This window comes from Cephus cinctus, unplaced genomic scaffold, assembly GCF_000341935.2.
Source record: "Cephus cinctus unplaced genomic scaffold, Ccin1 Ccin1_scaffold0767, whole genome shotgun sequence".
NCBI lineage: Eukaryota > Metazoa > Arthropoda > Insecta > Hymenoptera > Cephidae > Cephus > Cephus cinctus.
The window spans coordinates 325,709-344,328 of NW_014333372.1; the positions used below are offsets into that span (position 1 = coordinate 325,709).

At 40.0% G+C, this 18,620-nt stretch overlaps 3 protein-coding genes across 7 annotated transcripts; 2 read left to right on the plus strand and 1 right to left on the minus strand.

The window, feature by feature from the left end:
• Nucleotides 1-2,489: 2,489 nt before the first annotated feature.
• LOC107270423 (adhesion G protein-coupled receptor A3) lies at nt 2,490-9,747 on the plus strand. Of its 2 annotated transcripts, XM_015745431.2 has the most exons (12): nt 2,490-2,717; nt 3,123-3,337; nt 3,410-3,553; nt 3,619-3,690; nt 3,763-3,834; nt 3,983-4,054; nt 4,126-4,209; nt 4,293-4,622; nt 4,707-5,698; nt 5,761-6,007; nt 6,088-6,381; nt 6,446-9,747. In XM_015745431.2, the coding sequence occupies exons 2-12, from the start codon at nt 3,147-3,149 to the stop codon at nt 8,877-8,879; spliced, it is 4,932 nt and encodes a 1,643-aa protein (XP_015600917.1). In that variant the 5' UTR covers nt 2,490-2,717; nt 3,123-3,146; the 3' UTR covers nt 8,880-9,747. The 2 variants fall into 2 exon arrangements, with proteins under 2 accessions (XP_015600917.1, XP_024943552.1); XM_025087784.1 differs by lacking the exon at nt 3,763-3,834.
• A 302-nt stretch (nt 9,748-10,049) lies between these two features.
• On the minus strand, nt 10,050-14,861 carry LOC107270427 (kelch-like protein 18). Of its 3 annotated transcripts, none has more exons than XM_015745445.2 (9): nt 14,192-14,861; nt 13,693-14,111; nt 13,465-13,595; nt 12,884-13,384; nt 12,637-12,815; nt 12,384-12,564; nt 12,087-12,303; nt 11,847-12,016; nt 11,237-11,447 (listed from the first exon to the last, which is right to left on the minus strand). In XM_015745445.2, exons 2-9 carry the CDS (start codon nt 14,047-14,049, stop codon nt 11,237-11,239), a joined length of 1,947 nt encoding a protein of 648 aa, XP_015600931.1. In that variant the 5' UTR covers nt 14,050-14,111; nt 14,192-14,861. The 3 variants fall into 3 exon arrangements, with proteins under 3 accessions (XP_015600929.1, XP_015600931.1, XP_015600930.1); XM_015745444.2 differs by having other exon boundaries at nt 13,693-14,114; XM_015745443.2 differs by having other exon boundaries at nt 10,050-11,447; nt 13,693-14,861.
• A 180-nt stretch (nt 14,862-15,041) lies between these two features.
• LOC107270428 (non-specific lipid-transfer protein) lies at nt 15,042-18,065 on the plus strand. 2 transcript variants are annotated; one of them, XM_015745447.2, is made up of 4 exons: nt 15,042-15,179; nt 15,505-15,966; nt 16,044-16,419; nt 16,503-18,065. In XM_015745447.2, the coding sequence occupies exons 2-4, from the start codon at nt 15,537-15,539 to the stop codon at nt 17,317-17,319; spliced, it is 1,623 nt and encodes a 540-aa protein (XP_015600933.1). In that variant the 5' UTR covers nt 15,042-15,179; nt 15,505-15,536; the 3' UTR covers nt 17,320-18,065. The 2 variants fall into 2 exon arrangements, with proteins under 2 accessions (XP_015600933.1, XP_015600932.1); XM_015745446.2 differs by having other exon boundaries at nt 15,148-15,381.
• The last annotated feature ends 555 nt before the right edge of the window (nt 18,066-18,620 follow it).

Consider the following 18,620-nt stretch of genomic DNA (forward strand, 5'->3'; position numbering starts at 1 on the left):
AATCCGTATGTGTGCGAGAGAGACGCACTTAGAGCCCTGCTGTGCTAATGAAACGTAGGCTTTAGGAGCATTACAGGGTGCGTCAACGATATCCTAAAATGCGAACAATTGCCGTGCACCGATCAACCTGCATCGTCACTCGAAAGCATCGTTCACGAACCCTGTACGAGTTTTTATTGACAAACTTGTCGTAGGGGGGCATCACTTATGCCAAGGTGTGCTGGACTATAGTTCCTGATAGGTTTTAACAATAGTTCTGCTACGTAATGCCATTAAAATACGTACTTTCCAAAAATTGAGGTGGCAGTCGTGGTCGATTTTTATTAACTAAAATACCATCAGGGCCACTGGGACGTTAATAAGGCTCGTAGCAGTCTCCTGAGCTTATCCCTACCCTTATCTGTCTTTTCCTTATCAATTATTATTGTTTCCATGATTTCACGTTAATACTTAACATTTATATAAAATACTTAGCGCAATACACTACACACAATTATTCTAGATGTACTTATACGCTGGTACATGGGTAAGCTTTGTGACGTGTTTTTCGATTCACGGTCACAAGGAGACTCCGGGTACCGATTCAGATAACGTTCTCGCTTTCTGGTTCCCTTCGAGTCACCACCCTACTGAGAAGCTATGCTCTCGGGTTGATTCGTATAGATATGCCAACGCTCTCGTAAGATTTCGTTATCGTTTAGTTGACGTCGAGATGCTCGAATCTGCCGTGGGGAGATGGTCTCGACGTAGCGAGTTACCCGGCAGACGACGCGCAGAAACTCAGAATGGTCCATAGAAGAGGCTGGCACAGTTAGAATTGCCATAGGGCCACGCAGAACTATTGTTAAAACCTATCAGGCACTATAGAACTCCTCGACAACTTTTGAAAAAGCCTATTGTTGAAACATTAATTTCGGCTTTTTAAATAGTTCTCAAGGAGTTCTATAGTTCCTGATAGGTTTTAACAATCCGTTTAGTTGACGTCGAGATGCTCGAATCTGCCGTGGGGAGATGGTCTCGACGTAGCGAGTTACCCGGCAGACGACAATACCCGACGGAGACGTCCCCACTGACCGGCAGAAGCTCGGGTGAGATGCCGGCGCCCCGTTGGAGATGGGCAAAGGGTAAAATATGTATTAAATATGCTGGTGGCATCATACGCTTCGGTGTAGGCAGGCATGAGTTGCTTGCTTTTGTCATATTAAACTTACCGAGCTTACACTGTGCGATCGAATTTAGGATTGCAAAGAGAAAAAGTATTTTCTTCAAGAACCCCTCGGCTTCGCCTCGGGAACCTCAACTTTATACGCGGCGCAGAAACGCTCTCGGTGCACAATATACTATAGGCTATATCCGATGAGCTGTCTCGTTCTACGTGTTGCTTTGGGAACCAGCGATAAGTAGCGAAGGACTCTGCCCGGCAAGCTATACGTTCGTGATCGCCGTTAGCTCGGCTACGCCGGGATCCGCATTGTCGACGGAGGCTATGATCACATAACTCTACTTCCGGACTCACTGCTGAGATTCACCGCCATTTTTTTGGTATCGCCTAGAACCGTAGCGTTGTGGATCTCCCTACTCATCTCTGGCTAAATTTTACAAAGCTGCCTCTCTTACTGTTATCTTTTTAGTGGCAGAGCGTGTTCCGGACGTGAAGTGCCCACCCGAGTGTTCTCTGGATACGGTTCTCGGCCTTCTCGGATTAGCTGCACCAGCTCCGGTGAGTACTCCCAATTTATTAATTATATAAGAAAAATGTCAAAAGTCAAAGTTAGGGCCACGTACAAGGAATCCCCGTTCTTGGATTCTGAAAATACGCGAAACTTCACCTTCGGCGGGCTGTATCGCGCAAACGGTTGGATCTACGGTTTTCTCGTTGAAATTTTTAAGGATCCCGTAGCGCAGAAACTCAGAATGGTCCATAGAAGAGGCTGGCACAGTTAGAATTGCCATAGGGCCACGCAGAACTATTGTTAAAACCTATCAGGCACTATAGAACTCCTCGACAACTTTTGAAAAAGCCTATTGTTGAAACATTAATTTCGGCTTTTTAAATAGTTCTCAAGGAGTTCTATAGTTCCTGATAGGTTTTAACAATCGTTCTGCTACGCAACATCGTTAAAATATGTATTAAATATGCTGGTGGCATCATACGCTTCGGTGTAGGCAGGCATGAGTTGCTTGCTTTTGTCATATTAAACTTACCGAGCTTACACTGTGCGATCGAATTTAGGATTGCAAAGAAAAAAAGTATTTTCTTCAAGAACGCCTCGGCTTCGCCTCGGGAACCTCAACTTTATACGCGGTGCAGAAACGCTCTCGGTGCACAATATACTACAGGCTATATCCGATGAGCTGTCTCGTTCTGTGTTGCTTTGTGAACCAGCGATAAGTAGCGAAGGACTCTGCCCGGCAAGCTATACGTTCGTGATCGCCGTTAGCTCGGCTACGCCGGGATCCGCATTGTCGACGGAGGCTATGATCACATAACTCTACTTCCGGACTCAGTGCTGAGATTCAGCGCCATGTTTTTGGTATGGCCTAAAACCGGAGCGTTGTGCATCTCCCCACTCATCTCTGGTTTAACTCATCAATATGGTTTGTGATTCGGTGTTGATCGGTGTTCGATTATCATGGCTGTCAGCAAACCTCGATTGTCGGGGATATTAAAAAACTGTCTTGAAACAATGTGAAAGACGCAACCAAACACCTTGGCCGTAAGTGAAATTGTACTTTTGGGAATGGAATATCCTACACTTTGTTCTTTTCTAGAGCCAATGGCTGTTAAAATAAATAATCGAGTTCCTGTGTTTTGTTTATGCTTGCCAACACTCACCAACTTGGAATCTATTTTTGTGTGTAGCTCCAGTGTCATAAGTCTTTCTCTGCTGTTCTTATACATCCTATGCAATTATTTCCATTAATGAAATGTATTTCTTTTTAAACTATAAATTCTAGTGCTTCATCTATCTCATAATCAGGCCCAATTCACAAGCATTTCTGGTCTTACTCCGATCACTGTTTACCATATTATTTATAGAGTATGGTGACCTATCTCTTTTTGAACATAACATTATAATAGTTTATGTTAAGGCTTAAAGTTATACTTTATTTACATTCAGGTACAAGGCCCTTTTCCACCCATCATGAGAGTTTTCTGTTTACTCTGGATTTTCATACAAACATCAGGCATTATTGGAAACCACCCTTGTCCACAGCAATGTTCCTGCAAAAGAATAGGTGCTCAAGCCGAATGGTTAAAAGTCAAGTGCGAGGATCATATACAAGAAATAAGAGAATTTGATTTTAATGACATTAGTGTTGCATTGATCCAATTGTAAGTTTACATCATTGAATCAATTCACTGAAACGTCAGAATACATATTTATGCTTCCTATCAACCTTTCAGAGACCTGAGTAAAAATGATATCTATGCCATTGAATCTGATGTTTTACAAAACTTAACAAACCTCAGACGTTTGGACTTATCCTCTAATAAAATTACTACTTTAGATGAGGGGTCCTTTCGTGGTCTAGAAAGCTTGGAGAGATTGTAAGCACTCATTTTACTTTATTATTAAGAATATTCATTTCTATATATTTCAATACTTTTTTCAGAGATCTTAGTGATAATCAGATTTCTACAATTGATACTCATACGTTCAAAAAATTGCAGAATCTCAAGAGACTGTAAGTGAACCAAGATTATTGTTCTTATACTATATACATATTTTACTCATATGCTTTCTGCTTTTTTGCCAGTGATTTGTCAGGCAACAAAATAAGCGCAGTGGAACCATCTTTATTTCATAATTTGCTGGCCTTAGAGCGCTTGTAAGTTCATTTTTTTCATTTGCCAATTTATATATTTATTTATATCATTCAACCTAATGTTTGGTGTACGTATTTTTATATCTTGCGTATACATTCCACGAAAGAGAAGTGTTAGTTCTATTTGATAAATACAAGTCGTGTCTTATAGGAAATTAAATGGGAATAGCTTAAAAACATTGAAGGAAGGTACATTTCATGGAGTGAAGTCTCTGAAGCAGCTGTGAGTAAAATTAAAAGGAAACTAGGTGTTTGAACTTGATTTTTATAAGTTAATAATAATTATTATCACAGAGATCTCTCAAACAATCCCTGGGAATGTAACTGTAATCTCTACTGGTTCAGCAACTGGATCCACAATACTTCTATTAAATTAAAGTAAGATTATTGGCTCATTTGATCATAATTCGAACAGTTATTCAATTGCCATCTTATCATGAAAACTTCTCTCTGCCAATCAGTCCTCCACCAAAATGTGCCTCACCGCCAAGTCTCAGGAATCAGCCAATGAAAAAGCTCCGTCTGTCGGAAGAGCTGCAATGTCAGTTGAGCTCTCCTGCCATCGAAATACGACCAGGTCACAACCAGGTCGTTTTCGCTGGAGATTCTATTACGCTCAAATGTCGAGCACCCAGTATTACGGAAGACAAAAATGCACGACTCAGTTGGCTATGGAATCCTAACATAACGAACGAAGTTCTCGAACAAGACGCGTATACTGATCCCAGGAATACCTTGTCCAACATAAAAGTAGAGAATAGACATTTGGCCGACAGTGGCATCGTAGACAGGTACTAATTAGTTCCTTAGTTACATAAGAATAAGAAACAATTTTCTAAAAGTCATCGCCTAGTTGATTGTCGCAATTTTTACAGTTCTCTAAGCATTGTTCCTCTAACAGAAGAACATAACGGACAGTGGAACTGTCAGCTGGTGTCTGTTTATGGAAACAAATCAAAAGCCATCAGCGTAATTGTTATATCAGACGAGACTCGTTACTGTCCATTAGCAGTGACCAGAAATAATAAAGGCATGTACGCATGGCCGAGAACAGTTGTTGGTTGGAAAGTAGAATTGCCATGCGAAGGCAGCAGATTATCTGGCTTAATGCAATTTCCTTTAAGAGCCTCGTACCGATGCAACGCAACTGGAAACTGGGAGGATCTGAACACTGAACCCTGTCCGTATATCTCGCACACGACCAAAGTCCTTGAGCAATTTTCCAAAGTGAATTTATCCTTGACTAAAGGAAATTTACTCGAAACTGCTAAAAGGTTTAAAAACTATACTGGCGACGGAGCTAAACTCACTGATCCAATCGAAATCAATTTTATAATACAGACTGTGGAAAACTATCTGCACTTTTTGATCGAGGAAAAGGAATTGGGTATCATGCTGATTGACATTGTCAGTGCTATTATGAATCTCCCTAAAGACATGCTCAAGTTGGCCGAGAATTATTATAAATCTTGCACGAGATTGATTAAGGCTGTAGAAACAATTACAGAATTCACACCTTCGATTCAGATTCATAAAAACAATATGGCCCTTGAAGAGTTTCGTGTAAAACGTGAAAACTTCATGGGGCTAACATGTACCTGGTATAGCAATGCTGCAGCTGCCGGTAATGCAGCAGACACGAAACTCCTGCATTGCGCAACCAGCAATAAGACAGCTCTGATAAACACTAAAGACAAAGTGATTGAAGCATCCATTCAGCTGCCAGCATCATTGTTGAAGCAGTTGGACGGTGTCATGGTGGCTCACCAGTTGATGATTTCTATGTACAGCGACAATAGGCTCTTCCCAAAAATTTTGAGCGATGACAAAATGGATATCGCTTCTTGCGTCATTGGCAGTAAATTAAGTTAGTAATTTTTAACAGGATTCTAATTGATTTTCTTTAAATATTTATTCACTTACTTTTAGTCGGCGTGGATGTAGAAAATCTATCTGAGCCAGTCTACGTAATGCTAAAAGCACCACTCTATCATTATGCTGGTAGTAAACTAAAACCTGTGGTTTGGGATACTAAGTTCAATGAATCTGGTGGATGGACCAGTGACGGATGTCAGTTATCAAATTTAGTCAACAATTTGATAGTCTTTCACTGCAATAGATTGGGCTATTACGGCCTACTCCAAGATACTTCTTATCTCAACGAAGAAGGTGGCAGGTAGATTCAGTTTTGACATATTAATCATTGCGATACAAATGATAATAGTTATAAGCTAAATAATATTCAACTAATTTCAGTCTGACTGGAGCTACATTTAAATACTCCCATCCAGCAGTATACGTTGGCAGTTTCGTAGCTATAGTCTGTCTCACGTTTACTTCTGTAACGTATATGATTTGCTACGCTTCGATAATAATGCCAAAGAAAGTGAAGCATTGCATAGTGAACACTTGGATCGCCATAGCTCTTCTGTGCTTTCTCTACACTGCTGGAATCCACCAGACAGAAAATGTGCAAATTTGCCAGGGCGTTGGTTTGGTCCTGCACTATTTGTCACTTTGTTGTCTACTGTGGATGGCTATGTCTGCCAGGTAAGATTTTTGAGAATTTCTAGTTATCGCCATTCAAAGGTTCCTTACTAAACTGATTTTATAGCAACATGTACAAACGTTTGTCGAAATCCGACGCGGATGTCGTCCCGGATGACGAGCTGCCTGATCAACCTATTCAAAAACCATTACTAGGACTGTATATGGTTGGATGGGGTATAGCACTGATAATTTGTGGAATATCCGGTGCCATTAATCTTCGAGAATACGCCAGTTACTCTCACTGCTTTCTCACGTCCGGTCCAGCTCTTGCGGCCTTGTTTATTCCTGGAGCAATTCTCATCGTGTACCTAACGATTTTTCATCTGCTGATCAGATGCGCCATCAGGAACGTCGATCTGAATGCTCAGCTGTCCGAGGGCACTCAGGCTACGGAAAACATGGATCTAGAGTTGCTGGAACCTAATGCCAATCCAAATATGGATAGAAACAGTGTACACAGCGCGCAAACAGTCTCTTCCGAAGTGGAGGACCTGGAGCATTCTCAAATAGCACAACTCAAGGGTCAAATTATTATTTTAATTCTCTACCTTATGACATGGACGTCAGGGGCGTCGGCTACTGCAAAGCCTTTGAGTCCCTACGTTCCTTACGAAGAAAGCGTCTTCGCTATCCTCTACGCCATCTCGGCAAGTAGTTTAGGAATGTTTGTCCTACTGTTTTACGGAATGGCACGAAAAGACGTTGGATCGCAATGGCTCAGAATGCGTTGCTGGTTCAAGAAGAAGAAGAATAGATGTTGCAGGACAAGAAGCGTGTCCGACACGAGTCCAGCGATACCAGCACAACCTTTAGTACAAAACTTGGCGCCATTGTCAAATTCTCAAGCCACCCAAGTAATCTCAGATACTAATTCCATTGGATCCTCAGCCCGCACAAGTAAGTCCCAGAATTGCAACAGCTTAAAAGGGGCCGATTTGAATTCTTCTGAGGGTCCACCAGGTGCTAAGATTGCAAACGTCAACCTTGTGGTGTTACATCGACAACAATACAGATCAAACAACTCAGTAACAACCTACACCGAGCCCACTCCAGCCTGCGTGGAGATGTTTTACAACCCGCACCAGAGTGGCGTCGCTAGAAAGTTCTTTAAGAAGCAACGACGTCATACGAAGAACAACACCCTGGGTCCCAGGAAACAAGGCGATGGCGGTGCCACGAGCGATGGAGGTAGTTGCATTTCCATTCCGCGTCCAAATAAAACCGAGACGGACATAGAGAGGAGCATCTTCAGCAGCAGTGCCAAGGTGAACAACACGAACATACACGTCGAAGTAAATCTTGTCAACGACAGCAAGAACGTGAACATCCTCTCGGATAGCGGAGGCAGCGTCTCCGAGGAACGTAATGTCGCCAAGCGCTTCGTCATTGGCCAAGAGAATATAACGCGAAGCACTAAGAAAGTTAACAACGATCGTCTTCTCACCCAGGAGTCAGAGGAACATCTAGCAACTTTTCCAAGAGACATGGCACGACGGAAGCTCTATCATCGTCATCATCTTCAATACAAACATGATAACAACACTCTAAACGAATCCGATGCGGAAGCGGAATTAGTAGTGGATCCTGACCTAAACGCAGATCCGGGTACTAAGGCCGAAGAAGAGAAACACTTAAGGAATGTCTCGCAGCAGTGCAGTCTGGAGTACAGTTCCGAGATGGAGTCCACGCAGATGACGAGCGAGAGGAGCGACCACAATTTACCAGAAATTGGGGAAACTCCAGAGAGAACCGAAGAGAATGATCGATGCTCCAGTGCGAATGAGATGAGCGACCTGGATGAGCAGAAGTCAAAACGTTCCTTCGAAAGACTCAATCATTCGAACAGTCTCTATTGTCTACCTATAGATCATCTGATCCCGGTACGAAATTATCGTAGATCCCTAAACGATGTGAGCTCGCTAACGAGCTCAAAAAATTGCGAATATTCGCGACCCTCTCTGACGGATCTGCAAAGTGTCGCCAGTTCAAATATCTACGACCGGGTGCGAGGCTCCAGGAAAACAATTGACAGATCGCAGCAGAGTCTGATCGACATAAACAGCTTGACGAGTGACAATACTTATGCGATGTTGCAAGAACGTCCAAATTATTCTAATTCCTTACTGGACGTCGATAGTGCTTCCGGTTCATGTGCGAACGAGCAAGTTGAATTTCAACCTGTCTTAAACAATGATTTGAAAATCAACGACGTGGAAGAGCGTCCCGACGCTTCGTCTGCGAATGGATTGTCATCATTAAATTTCCTCGACAAAGATTTCGATTCTTTGACCGATCTCGCCACCGTGGAAGATTCCCTAAATATAGTCAGACAGCATTTAGATATAAATGGCGACATGGGGATGGAGTTCGAGGAGAAAAGATTCACTAGGAAGCAGATGAGCTGCGCAGATGAGAACGTCGAGGTGCTGAAGCACGAAGACGAATATCAGAATGATAATTCTGTGCCGAAGAACGTCAAGAAAGAGACGAGCGTTTGAAACGATCTCGATATACATATATATATATATATATTTATTCTCATTATAAATATAGATTATTATCCATAGAAACTTCCAGTGATGTGCCAACCGAGATGACTGGTCTTGTCATCTCCGAAAATTCCTAAGAGACAATGAATTTCATCACGAATTTTTCTTAGTCAGAATGCATAATATCTCAATATTTTAAACAGTCTCGATTCGATCAATTTACATGTCACGTTATATTTATTTTATATTGCGCTCAATCTGTAAATAGTATACAAGATCATTCAGTAATTCATCACTATTATCAAAGACTGTATCATATACTCTGTCATAATTTTTAGCTCCAATGGAATTGAACGAATCTCTTTCATTGCCCTTTGACATACGTATACGCCACTCTAGCGTAATTTACGCATCCAGGGTATATTTTGTCGCGATGAACAAAACAGAAAGAGTGTAAGAACATTAATTAGAACATAGAGCGATTCCCATTTGATTAACGTGTGAAGCTACGAATCATTTAATTTGTATGTCTCTGTATAGATATACATGTGTAATTATTATTTTTTAAAGAATAATTTTCATCCCTCCTTTCGTTGAAGACTGATTCTTTAATTTTAATGATACGACTAAGCGCAAATGCAAACTATGCGATTTACTCGCAACGTAGACACGGCCTAATAGTTTCTATGCGACAAGAAGTAATGTTAATTTGCATAAAACTCCAATAGATAGAAATACAAGAATACTCGATTGTACGTTACTGCTTACAAGAACACATATCCCTGCTGCTGCTGATAGACAACTATATGTCTATCAGCATACCACCTCACTGTAAATAATTTATACTTTTCAAATAAATGAATTTACGTTGATTACATTCTGAAGGAAACTCGTGATTGCTACTGTACTATTGCATAGGATACTATAAATACAATACTCCATTTTGATTTTGGTCACCGTATATCTATTTTTTTTAAATATAAATAGTAATCGAAATTATTGTACTTGTTACCCAGTTTAGACAAACAATCAATCATAAGAACAAGAAAAGACTGTCCACGTGATGACTGCATTACTAGTACAAGAAATCACAAAAGTTCTCGGACAAATCGTTCCAAGTTATTTCGTATTGTGTACACAATAGCACACAAAGGGAAGACTTAACAAATACGACGATAATATCTCCTGAGAATAATTTTACTGGAATTCCTTAATAGTTATATAATTGACAATTACACATATTTTCATTAATGCAGGTAGAACCCTGGCGAGAGTCAGTGCTCTCAGATAACCTAACAGAGACTGAGGGATCTTGTACATACAGTCATTTAGTCCTTATCGGATGAACAACAATCTGAGAATATAAGAAATAGTCGAAATCGTTCTACGATAACAGCAGAGTCTGATTTTAATGTTGGTCAAGACAATTATCTTAAAATAATAAGTACGTTATTAGAAATCATAAAGGAGATGATGCACAACCAGACAATTCTAATAAAAGTTTGAACCAACGCTAGTAGTAGCCAGTGCCATCGTGGACCAAACGACAATAATAACTAATCAATTACTATTGAACAAGATAAATTACAGTGAATAATAATAGAATAGAAGCACAAGTGAATTATCATAGAGCGTAGTTGGCAATGAGCCAAAGTCTGTATTTCTCCTATAAACGACACAGAACTTAATTACAAATTACGTAGTATCAGAAATATAAAATGAGATCAATAATTTCTTTCTTCTTCACGTCTTTTTTTATCGTTACATTAATCTTTGTTGTCCAGCTTATCATTCTTTCCACTAATGATACTAGGCCAATCAGGCCAATCGACTTATACAAAAGTGGAACTTGTACTCGATTCACGAGTTCAATATTTTTTCTTACATCGAAAACAATGGTTTAAAAATTCGTATTCCAAACTGTACACATGCATGGTTCAACAGTGAAATATATTTTACTCTTCTATTTTTATGCATGTATCGTGATTTTATGAAAAAGCACGTATGATTTGCTAAGGATTGTATTGTTAGTGAACTCTAAAAAAAAACATTGAACGGGTGGACAAACCACAAATATACCTCGGTTTTTTATTGGATACCCTAGCTCAAATCTGGATCTAAGAGGCTAAGAAAAACTTTTCTTGTAAAATTGTGTTCACTAAGAAATGTATTCTTAACACTCAGAATATACTCAATTTTTCGTTCGTTACCTCGAGTCATTCTTCTTTAATAGATTCTTCTGTTAATAAATTAAAAGGTCTCGCTTGCCACTACAGCCTATGTAACATTCTTTAAATTAAAAACAGTTAGCGTAGGTTTCAATAAAAAAAAAATAAATAAAAGCGTTAATATAAAATCCGCCAAACTCAACATATCGGTATCACACCAACGCCTACGCCGCCCTCGTGCGCGCACATCGAGGCAGCGAAGGACCAAGAATCTGCTTCTGGATCATAAACTTCAACAGTTGAGAGATTAGAGACGCCATCGTAACCGCCAATTGCCCATAGTTTTCCCATATTAGCCACCAAAGCGGCACGACTTCGCATTACGTTCATTGGCGCCACATAGTTCCACCTAAATAAGAAATACTATATGTAATATCTTCAGATTTTAATATCAAGGAATCGGATGTTGATTAGCAGTGAAAAAACACGCTCAAAATAAATAAAACAAATAGAAGAATATTTTGTTAGTAACATTCTGCAGCATCCGGACAGCAAAGTTCCTTACCGGAATTTGTGCGCTGTCTTCAGTAAATAGCATAACCAGCAAAGCGTAGATACTTTTGAGCGTTAAGTCCAAGCCAATATTAACGGCGAAGATCAAAAATGCACTGAATTGATATAGCAAAAGGAATGATTCATTGATATTGCGTAATTATGGAATTTCGTTACTCCGAAAACCAATTAGTGGCCTGTGTCTTCAGAGTGTGAAGAAGCAAATACTAATTTCGTTAAAAATATATATACTCACTTGTCAGAAACTGGATCATAGACTTCGACGGATTGTAAAAAAGTTGATCCGTCGTAGCCACCGCAGACGTAGAGTTTTCCATTAAGCGTCGCGACGCCTAATCTGCACCTTCTGGTCAACATGGACTTCACAGATGTCCAGACGCCTATTTTGGGATCATACCTCTCCACCTGAAGTAGCAAATAAAAATAATTAAATCATAAAAAAAGTTAATGAGAATATTAAAAATATGTTATTTACCGAATCGAATATAGAGAGGCCGTCATGTCCGCCAAGAGCGTAAATGCATCCTTGGAAAGCGACGACTCCGCCAGCTGAGCGATATTTATTCATTGGACTTATCATCCTCCATTTATCTTTCTCTGGACAATATCTTTCAACTGTGTTTAACGATGATATACCATCATAACCACCACATACATATAAATAGTTATTTAAAGCCGCTGTACCTACGGCACTGTTGGAAATTTTCAAAAGATTAGATTACAGAAGATTCTTTTTGCGTATATATGCATTACATTAGGAGAAAATAAAGACCTTCGTTTACAGTGCATTGGGGCTATAATTTTCCAACTCTTTACAGCTGGATCGTATACCTCGACAGTAGCCAGCCTTTCGAGGCCATTGTAGCCACCAAATGCATATAATTTATTTTTATGTACAGCTACACCTACTCTACTTCTTAACATCATCATGGCTTCAGAGGTCTGCCATTTTTCTGTGGAGACACACATTGACGTGATTATAAACATATGGCTTTTATCAAGAGTCAAACAAGTCTAATACTTACCAATGAAAGGATCGTACACTTCAACTGTACTCAATGAATCACCATACTTGGTAAGTCCACCGACTGCAAAAATATGTCCCATCATATAATTGCAGCACCTTGGACGTGATCGAAATGTTTGTACCAAATGACGCCTTTCTGGCATTAAATGATAATCTCGCGCTTCATCTAATAAATCCCTAAAATAATAAATGATTTAATGATGTCAATTTCTTACAAAAGTAGGGAAAAACAATCGTGTAAGTACCTGCATTGATGAGAACTTCTGATAAGTTCCTCTTTTGCTATATGGTCAGCTAGATAATGAGGTGTGAGTAGAGGCAATCTGACAAGAGATAATAATTCTGGTAAATAAATGACTCTGCTTTCACTGTCATACTTAATCCATCTCATAACAGCTTCAAAAACTTTCTCTTCTGAAACAACATGTAGCTCGTCCCTGGAAACCAGCTCCTTAAGCTCCAAATATGTCAGACTGAAAAACTCATCAGCCAATGCCACTTCATGAAAATACTGTTGAATATATTTGTCTGCGTCTACCATGAGTGGAGCACAGCTTAAAGTATCAGCAAACCGTCGAATGCCCAAAGCATTTTGAGGATGAAATCTCCTCTTTAAAAAATCTGCGCAAGCATCTTTAACTTTGAGAAGTTGAAAAAATGCAGCACCTACCATAATACTCTGTACATTATTGTTGGTTAATGTGATGCGACCACTATATGCAAAATTGATGAGCGCCTCTGCTGCACTACAATGTAAAGAAAAATATCCCTTAGTCATTAGAGTGAAGAACCTCTTGGACCTTGGCCAAAGTTGACATTGACTTACATGGCGTCGATCCCTTGCAAAGTGATATCTTTTTGTTTGCTCTCCATCATATTATTAAGGAACATTGCTTTAAAGTAGGGAATCATTACGGCAAGGACTATCCTGTGGGCACTGAAGCTCTGATCATCCACCTAAACATTATCAAGAAATATAGCAAGAAAAATTGATACTACAAACAACTTTTTAAAAAATTGTAAATAAATAAGAGGCTACGGATGTGACATTTACCTTAAGCGTGACATCACAAAGCTTTCCTTGTCTGCGAATTTCTTCAAACCTAGAGAATCCCAGGGAGAAGAGATCCACCTGCTGAAATATCTGTTTTTCTTCATCTATCTCCGTGATACGGCCGGTTGGTGCTTCAGTCTTCTGTTTATCTTGGGCAAAGGCGTCCATTTTCATTCTAGAACGACGCGACGGCGCAGCTAGACTCCCGTGATGACCGATGCCTCTACGAAATGTAATTCGCGACTCCACTTGATGCTGTTGATGATTGTTGAATCGTCGCAAAGTTGGACGCAGTTCTTCTCGGATTCTCACATCGTTTCGTTCGTTACGGCGTAACATTCTCCCAGGCACTCGCATCTGAATCCTCGACTAAATTTACCCTCGAAGTTTTCCGCTTCCTACACGTTTTCGGGCTTCGCCTTCTTGAAAACCAGAAAGAACTTCTATTCTCTGTTCGAATAACTCTAAACTGAGAGCGACTCGTGATTTCGGTGTTTACCTCGCATGGCATTCGTAAAGCCAACTGACGCTGCGAGGTCGACGAGAATAAAGTCAGGAATAAGCCCTTTTTTTCCTCTAATCCTCGATGAGATTCTAAATCAAAACAACCTGATGTATAATAATAGCTACTCCTTATACACTGCCTCTCTTTGTGCCGAATAAGGCGACAATTTTATGTAGAACGACATCGTTTCCCAAGGGTGCCTTTCCCTTTGGAGCGTCCCTTTTCAAATTCACTTTGTAAAAAAACTCAGTGTCCTTCTGCTTATACCGTTGCCGACCAAATGAATCACAGCGAGCCAACGAACTCCTTTTAAACTCGGCTTTTTCTTTGTGTCTAAACTTGGATGCGCGCGCGCGCACGCATCTGCCCTAAGAAGACACGCTGCGCCGATTGCCGATTGCGATCTTCTACATCGCGCAGAATTTACCAGTCTTCTTCAGGAATTAACTGTGAGCTGATTAACAACGTAAAACTATGACTCTACTCGAGATGTAGGGAAAGTCAGATTTACGAAACTCGCATTATTTTCTATTTTCGTTGGATGGCTTTGTTCGACGCTGCCCCATTAACTCGATTCTCCGCAACTAAATAACATTCTGTCTACTTGTAAATCGAGAGTATGCAGTATAAATAAAAGCTGAAAATACACGGAGATTTTGCATAGCTTCCGCTGTACTCTTGAACGGGACATACGTTTATTCGGGCAACAGTATTTGAAACGGCGCCTTGACACCTTATGTCAACCGAGTACGTTATTTTAAGAAGCGTCACTCCTTCCTGCTTAGAATTTCAAAGAGTAGGATCTTGCGTGGGAGCCTCATATTAGAAATTGGAACGGAATAGGTACATAGAATTTTCCTCATGAAAGTGAATCGAAATTCGGATAATAGATTGCGATAAGTTAATGTAGATTAGCTCGCACGCGACATCCGTGATGAGAGACAAGGCACCGCAGACGACAACCGTTGCTCCAGGAAAATCGGTAAAAACACCAGGAGGAAATACAGCTCGGTCACCTAATGTAGACATCACGTTTCTACGTGGAAAGGTTCAATGTCCAGAAGTAAACGCGCAAAATTGCAGATCATATCTTTCTATCATACATTCAGATTTTCGTAACGTACAGTTATTTGCTGAAGAATCATAACTTGGTTCTAGCTGCTTTCTTAGTTCTGCAATATTAGGTAACTGTTGTAAAAGTCTAGTATATTGTTTATTATAGATCTATTGATGGTAAACTGTAGATCGTGTGATGAAATTTCTCGTAACTGAATATTAATATTCTTAAATTGATTTTTTGGTTATAGGACATTAACAATAAACGAATTCTTGCTCTAAAATGGCACAGAGACGAAGTGTTTATGTTGTGGGTGTTGGAATGACAAAATTTGAAAAGCCAGGAAGGCGGGATGATTTTGATTATCCTGTTATGGCTAAAGAGGCGGTTACCAAGGCACTACAGGATGCACGCATTTCTTATGATGAAGTGAAGGCAGCATGCGTTGGCTATGTTTACGGAGATTCTACTTGTGGTCAGCGAGCATTGTATGAAATTGGACTTACGGGTTGTCCAGTGTACAATGTCAATAACAACTGTTCAACTGGGTCCACTGCTCTGTTGATGGCTAAACAACTTGTTGAGGGTGGATCAGCTGATTGTGTTTTGGCACTTGGCTTTGAGAAAATGGAACGTGGTTCTCTGGCACCTAAATTCATGGATAGAACGAACCCTATGGATAAGCATGTAGAACTTATGGCAGATATTGCTGGTGAGCAGATACATTGAAACAGTATGAGACCCTATGCTAGGAACCTCTAGTTACAAAATTATGTATATGATTTTTAGGTATCAACGAAAGCCCTATTACTGCTCAACTATTTGGTAATGCTGGAATTGAACATATGAAAAAGTATGGCACGAAACCTGAACATTTTGCTAAAATTGCATACAAAAATCACTTACATTCCGTCAACAATCCTTACTCCCAATTCCAAGAGAAATATACTCTGGAGCAAATTCTTAAATCTCCTACAGTATTTGGACCACTCACAAAATTACAATGCTGTCCCACTTCTGATGGTGCTGCTGCAGTGATAGTAGTGAATGAAGAATTTGTACGAAAGCATCATTTAGAATCGCAAGCTGTGGAAATTGTTGCAATGGAAATGGCTACCGATCTCCCATCAACATTTTCTGAACGAAGCACTATAAAACTCGTTGGGTGAGTACATCAATCTCTTTTTATAAAAAAAATCCTTTTATTTCTTATAAATAACGAATTTTGACATCGGTATGCAATTGCAGATACGATATGACACGAAGAGCAGCAGAACGCGTCTTTAGTAATACAAGATACAAGCCGTCTGATGTAGACGTAGTCGAGTTGCATGATTGTTTTTCTGCAAATGAGTTAATAACATACGAAGCTCTGGGTCTTTGTGCACCAGGTAAAGCAGGTGAACTTATCGACTCAGGAAACAATACCTACGGTGGAAAGTATGTCATTAACCCCAGCGGAGGTCTAATTTCCAAAGGGCATCCGTTGGGTGCCACAGGATTAGCCCAATGTTCTGAATTATGCTGGCAACTTCGAGGTGAAGCCGGAAAGCGTCAAGTTCCTGGAGCCAAGTTAGCTCTGCAACACAACATAGGTCTTGGCGGTGCTGTTGTAGTTGCTCTATATCGTTTAGGTTTCCCAAGAAATACTGTGCGTGCAAATAACGTAAATGCGCAGGTCAATCCAGATAGTTTCAAGGCTAACATTCTTTTCAAAGCCCTGGAGATAGCCATGCAGGAAGATGAGGACGGTTTGATCGAAAGAGTCCGTGGTATCTACGGATTCAAAGTTACTAACGGTCCAGGTGGTGCTGAAGGTTACTGGGTAGTGAATGCCAAAACCGGAAAAGGTAGCGTCGAGTACAATGGAAAACTAAAACCCGATGTGACATTCACCATCAGCGACACTGACATCGTGGACTTTATATCCGGAAAATTAAACCCACAAAAGGCATTCTTTCAAGGAAAGGTCAAGATACAAGGAAATATGGGTTTGGCAATGAAACTGCCAGATCTGCAAAAGCGTGCGGCTAAAAAAATTGAACTGATCCGTTCCAAATTGTAATTGACATTTTTCTACAGATAACGTGGATGATTGTTGGACGTTAATCTAGAATTGGCGTTAAAATGGTGCACGTGCGATATTGTTAAAACGTAACGTTCTCTGCACTAGAAATCTAAGCGGTAAACAATAATTAGAGCTCAAAGAATTCTGATTGCGCGCACAATTCTAGTGATTTCCTTTTTTTAAAAGCGTCGAGACCCCAAAAACGAATAGTTTACTTTCGAAAATTTGGAAACGGTAAATTTTCTTTTGAATCAGTTTTATTCCCTCCTTTACGTGCAATAAATCTCTTGATATTACCATACATACGTCGCGATTATAACTATTATTGTTTATCATTATAAACATTTAACAGTTGCAATTTTTAATACAAAATAGCATAGAGACGTGGATTTCAAGCTGACAACGAAAGGCATGGATATTATGTCCTTGTTAAGGCTCTTGTTATATTGTGTTACTCAATTTCATATAGCAGGGTAGCAAAGGTCTGGTAAAGGTTTTATATATTTTACTTATAGCACGGACTACTACTTTATGAGGAGTTACATGAAAACATACATAGCTATACGTATTCATATTATATATGTTTTTTATACAATTTTAAAAGTTTTAATGGCTGAAGTTTTTCTTGTTATACATGCTGCGCGTCTTGAAGGATACGTATTACATGCAATTACATGTAACAGCGTTGATACCTTGTTCGCCAGAAATTTTTAATAAATAGTTGGGCAAATGCTTAAGGATGATACAGTGCTGGTATGCGGTACCCATACAATGTATACGTATATTCCCAAAAACATTGAAGCGACACCATTAGCGTGATTCAGTTGAAAGAACTGATGCACGCGAATGAATTCCAAATGAAAACTCCAGAAATCATTTCGACTCTAAATGCTTGGCAAGAGTTTAAAGTTTAAGCCACCTGGCAGTTAAAGAGGATAGCATCATCGTAGTATCAACTGTGAGAAAAAAAGATGGCGACTATCTTCGAAAATAAAGTACAACGAAAGAGAGGTCGAAGTGGTTTCGGGCAAGCTGCCAACATTGAAGGGTATAATCACCCTCCTTCCCCGCTGACGTTGCCAGTAGAATTTTCTATAAGCCGATGAAAATGTATTTTTATCAACGAAGTGACGAAATCTGCAACGCGACGAATCTCCTCCGTAAGTAAAAAAAGTTCTCGGTGCTGATTCGACGTTACTCATGAAAACCGCTGGTCGCTGAAAGAGGCTTTCAGAAAGAATGAAGGAGAAAGGGAAACCTGAACGTTGATATATGCATGTAAGTTCCCCGCGGATAGA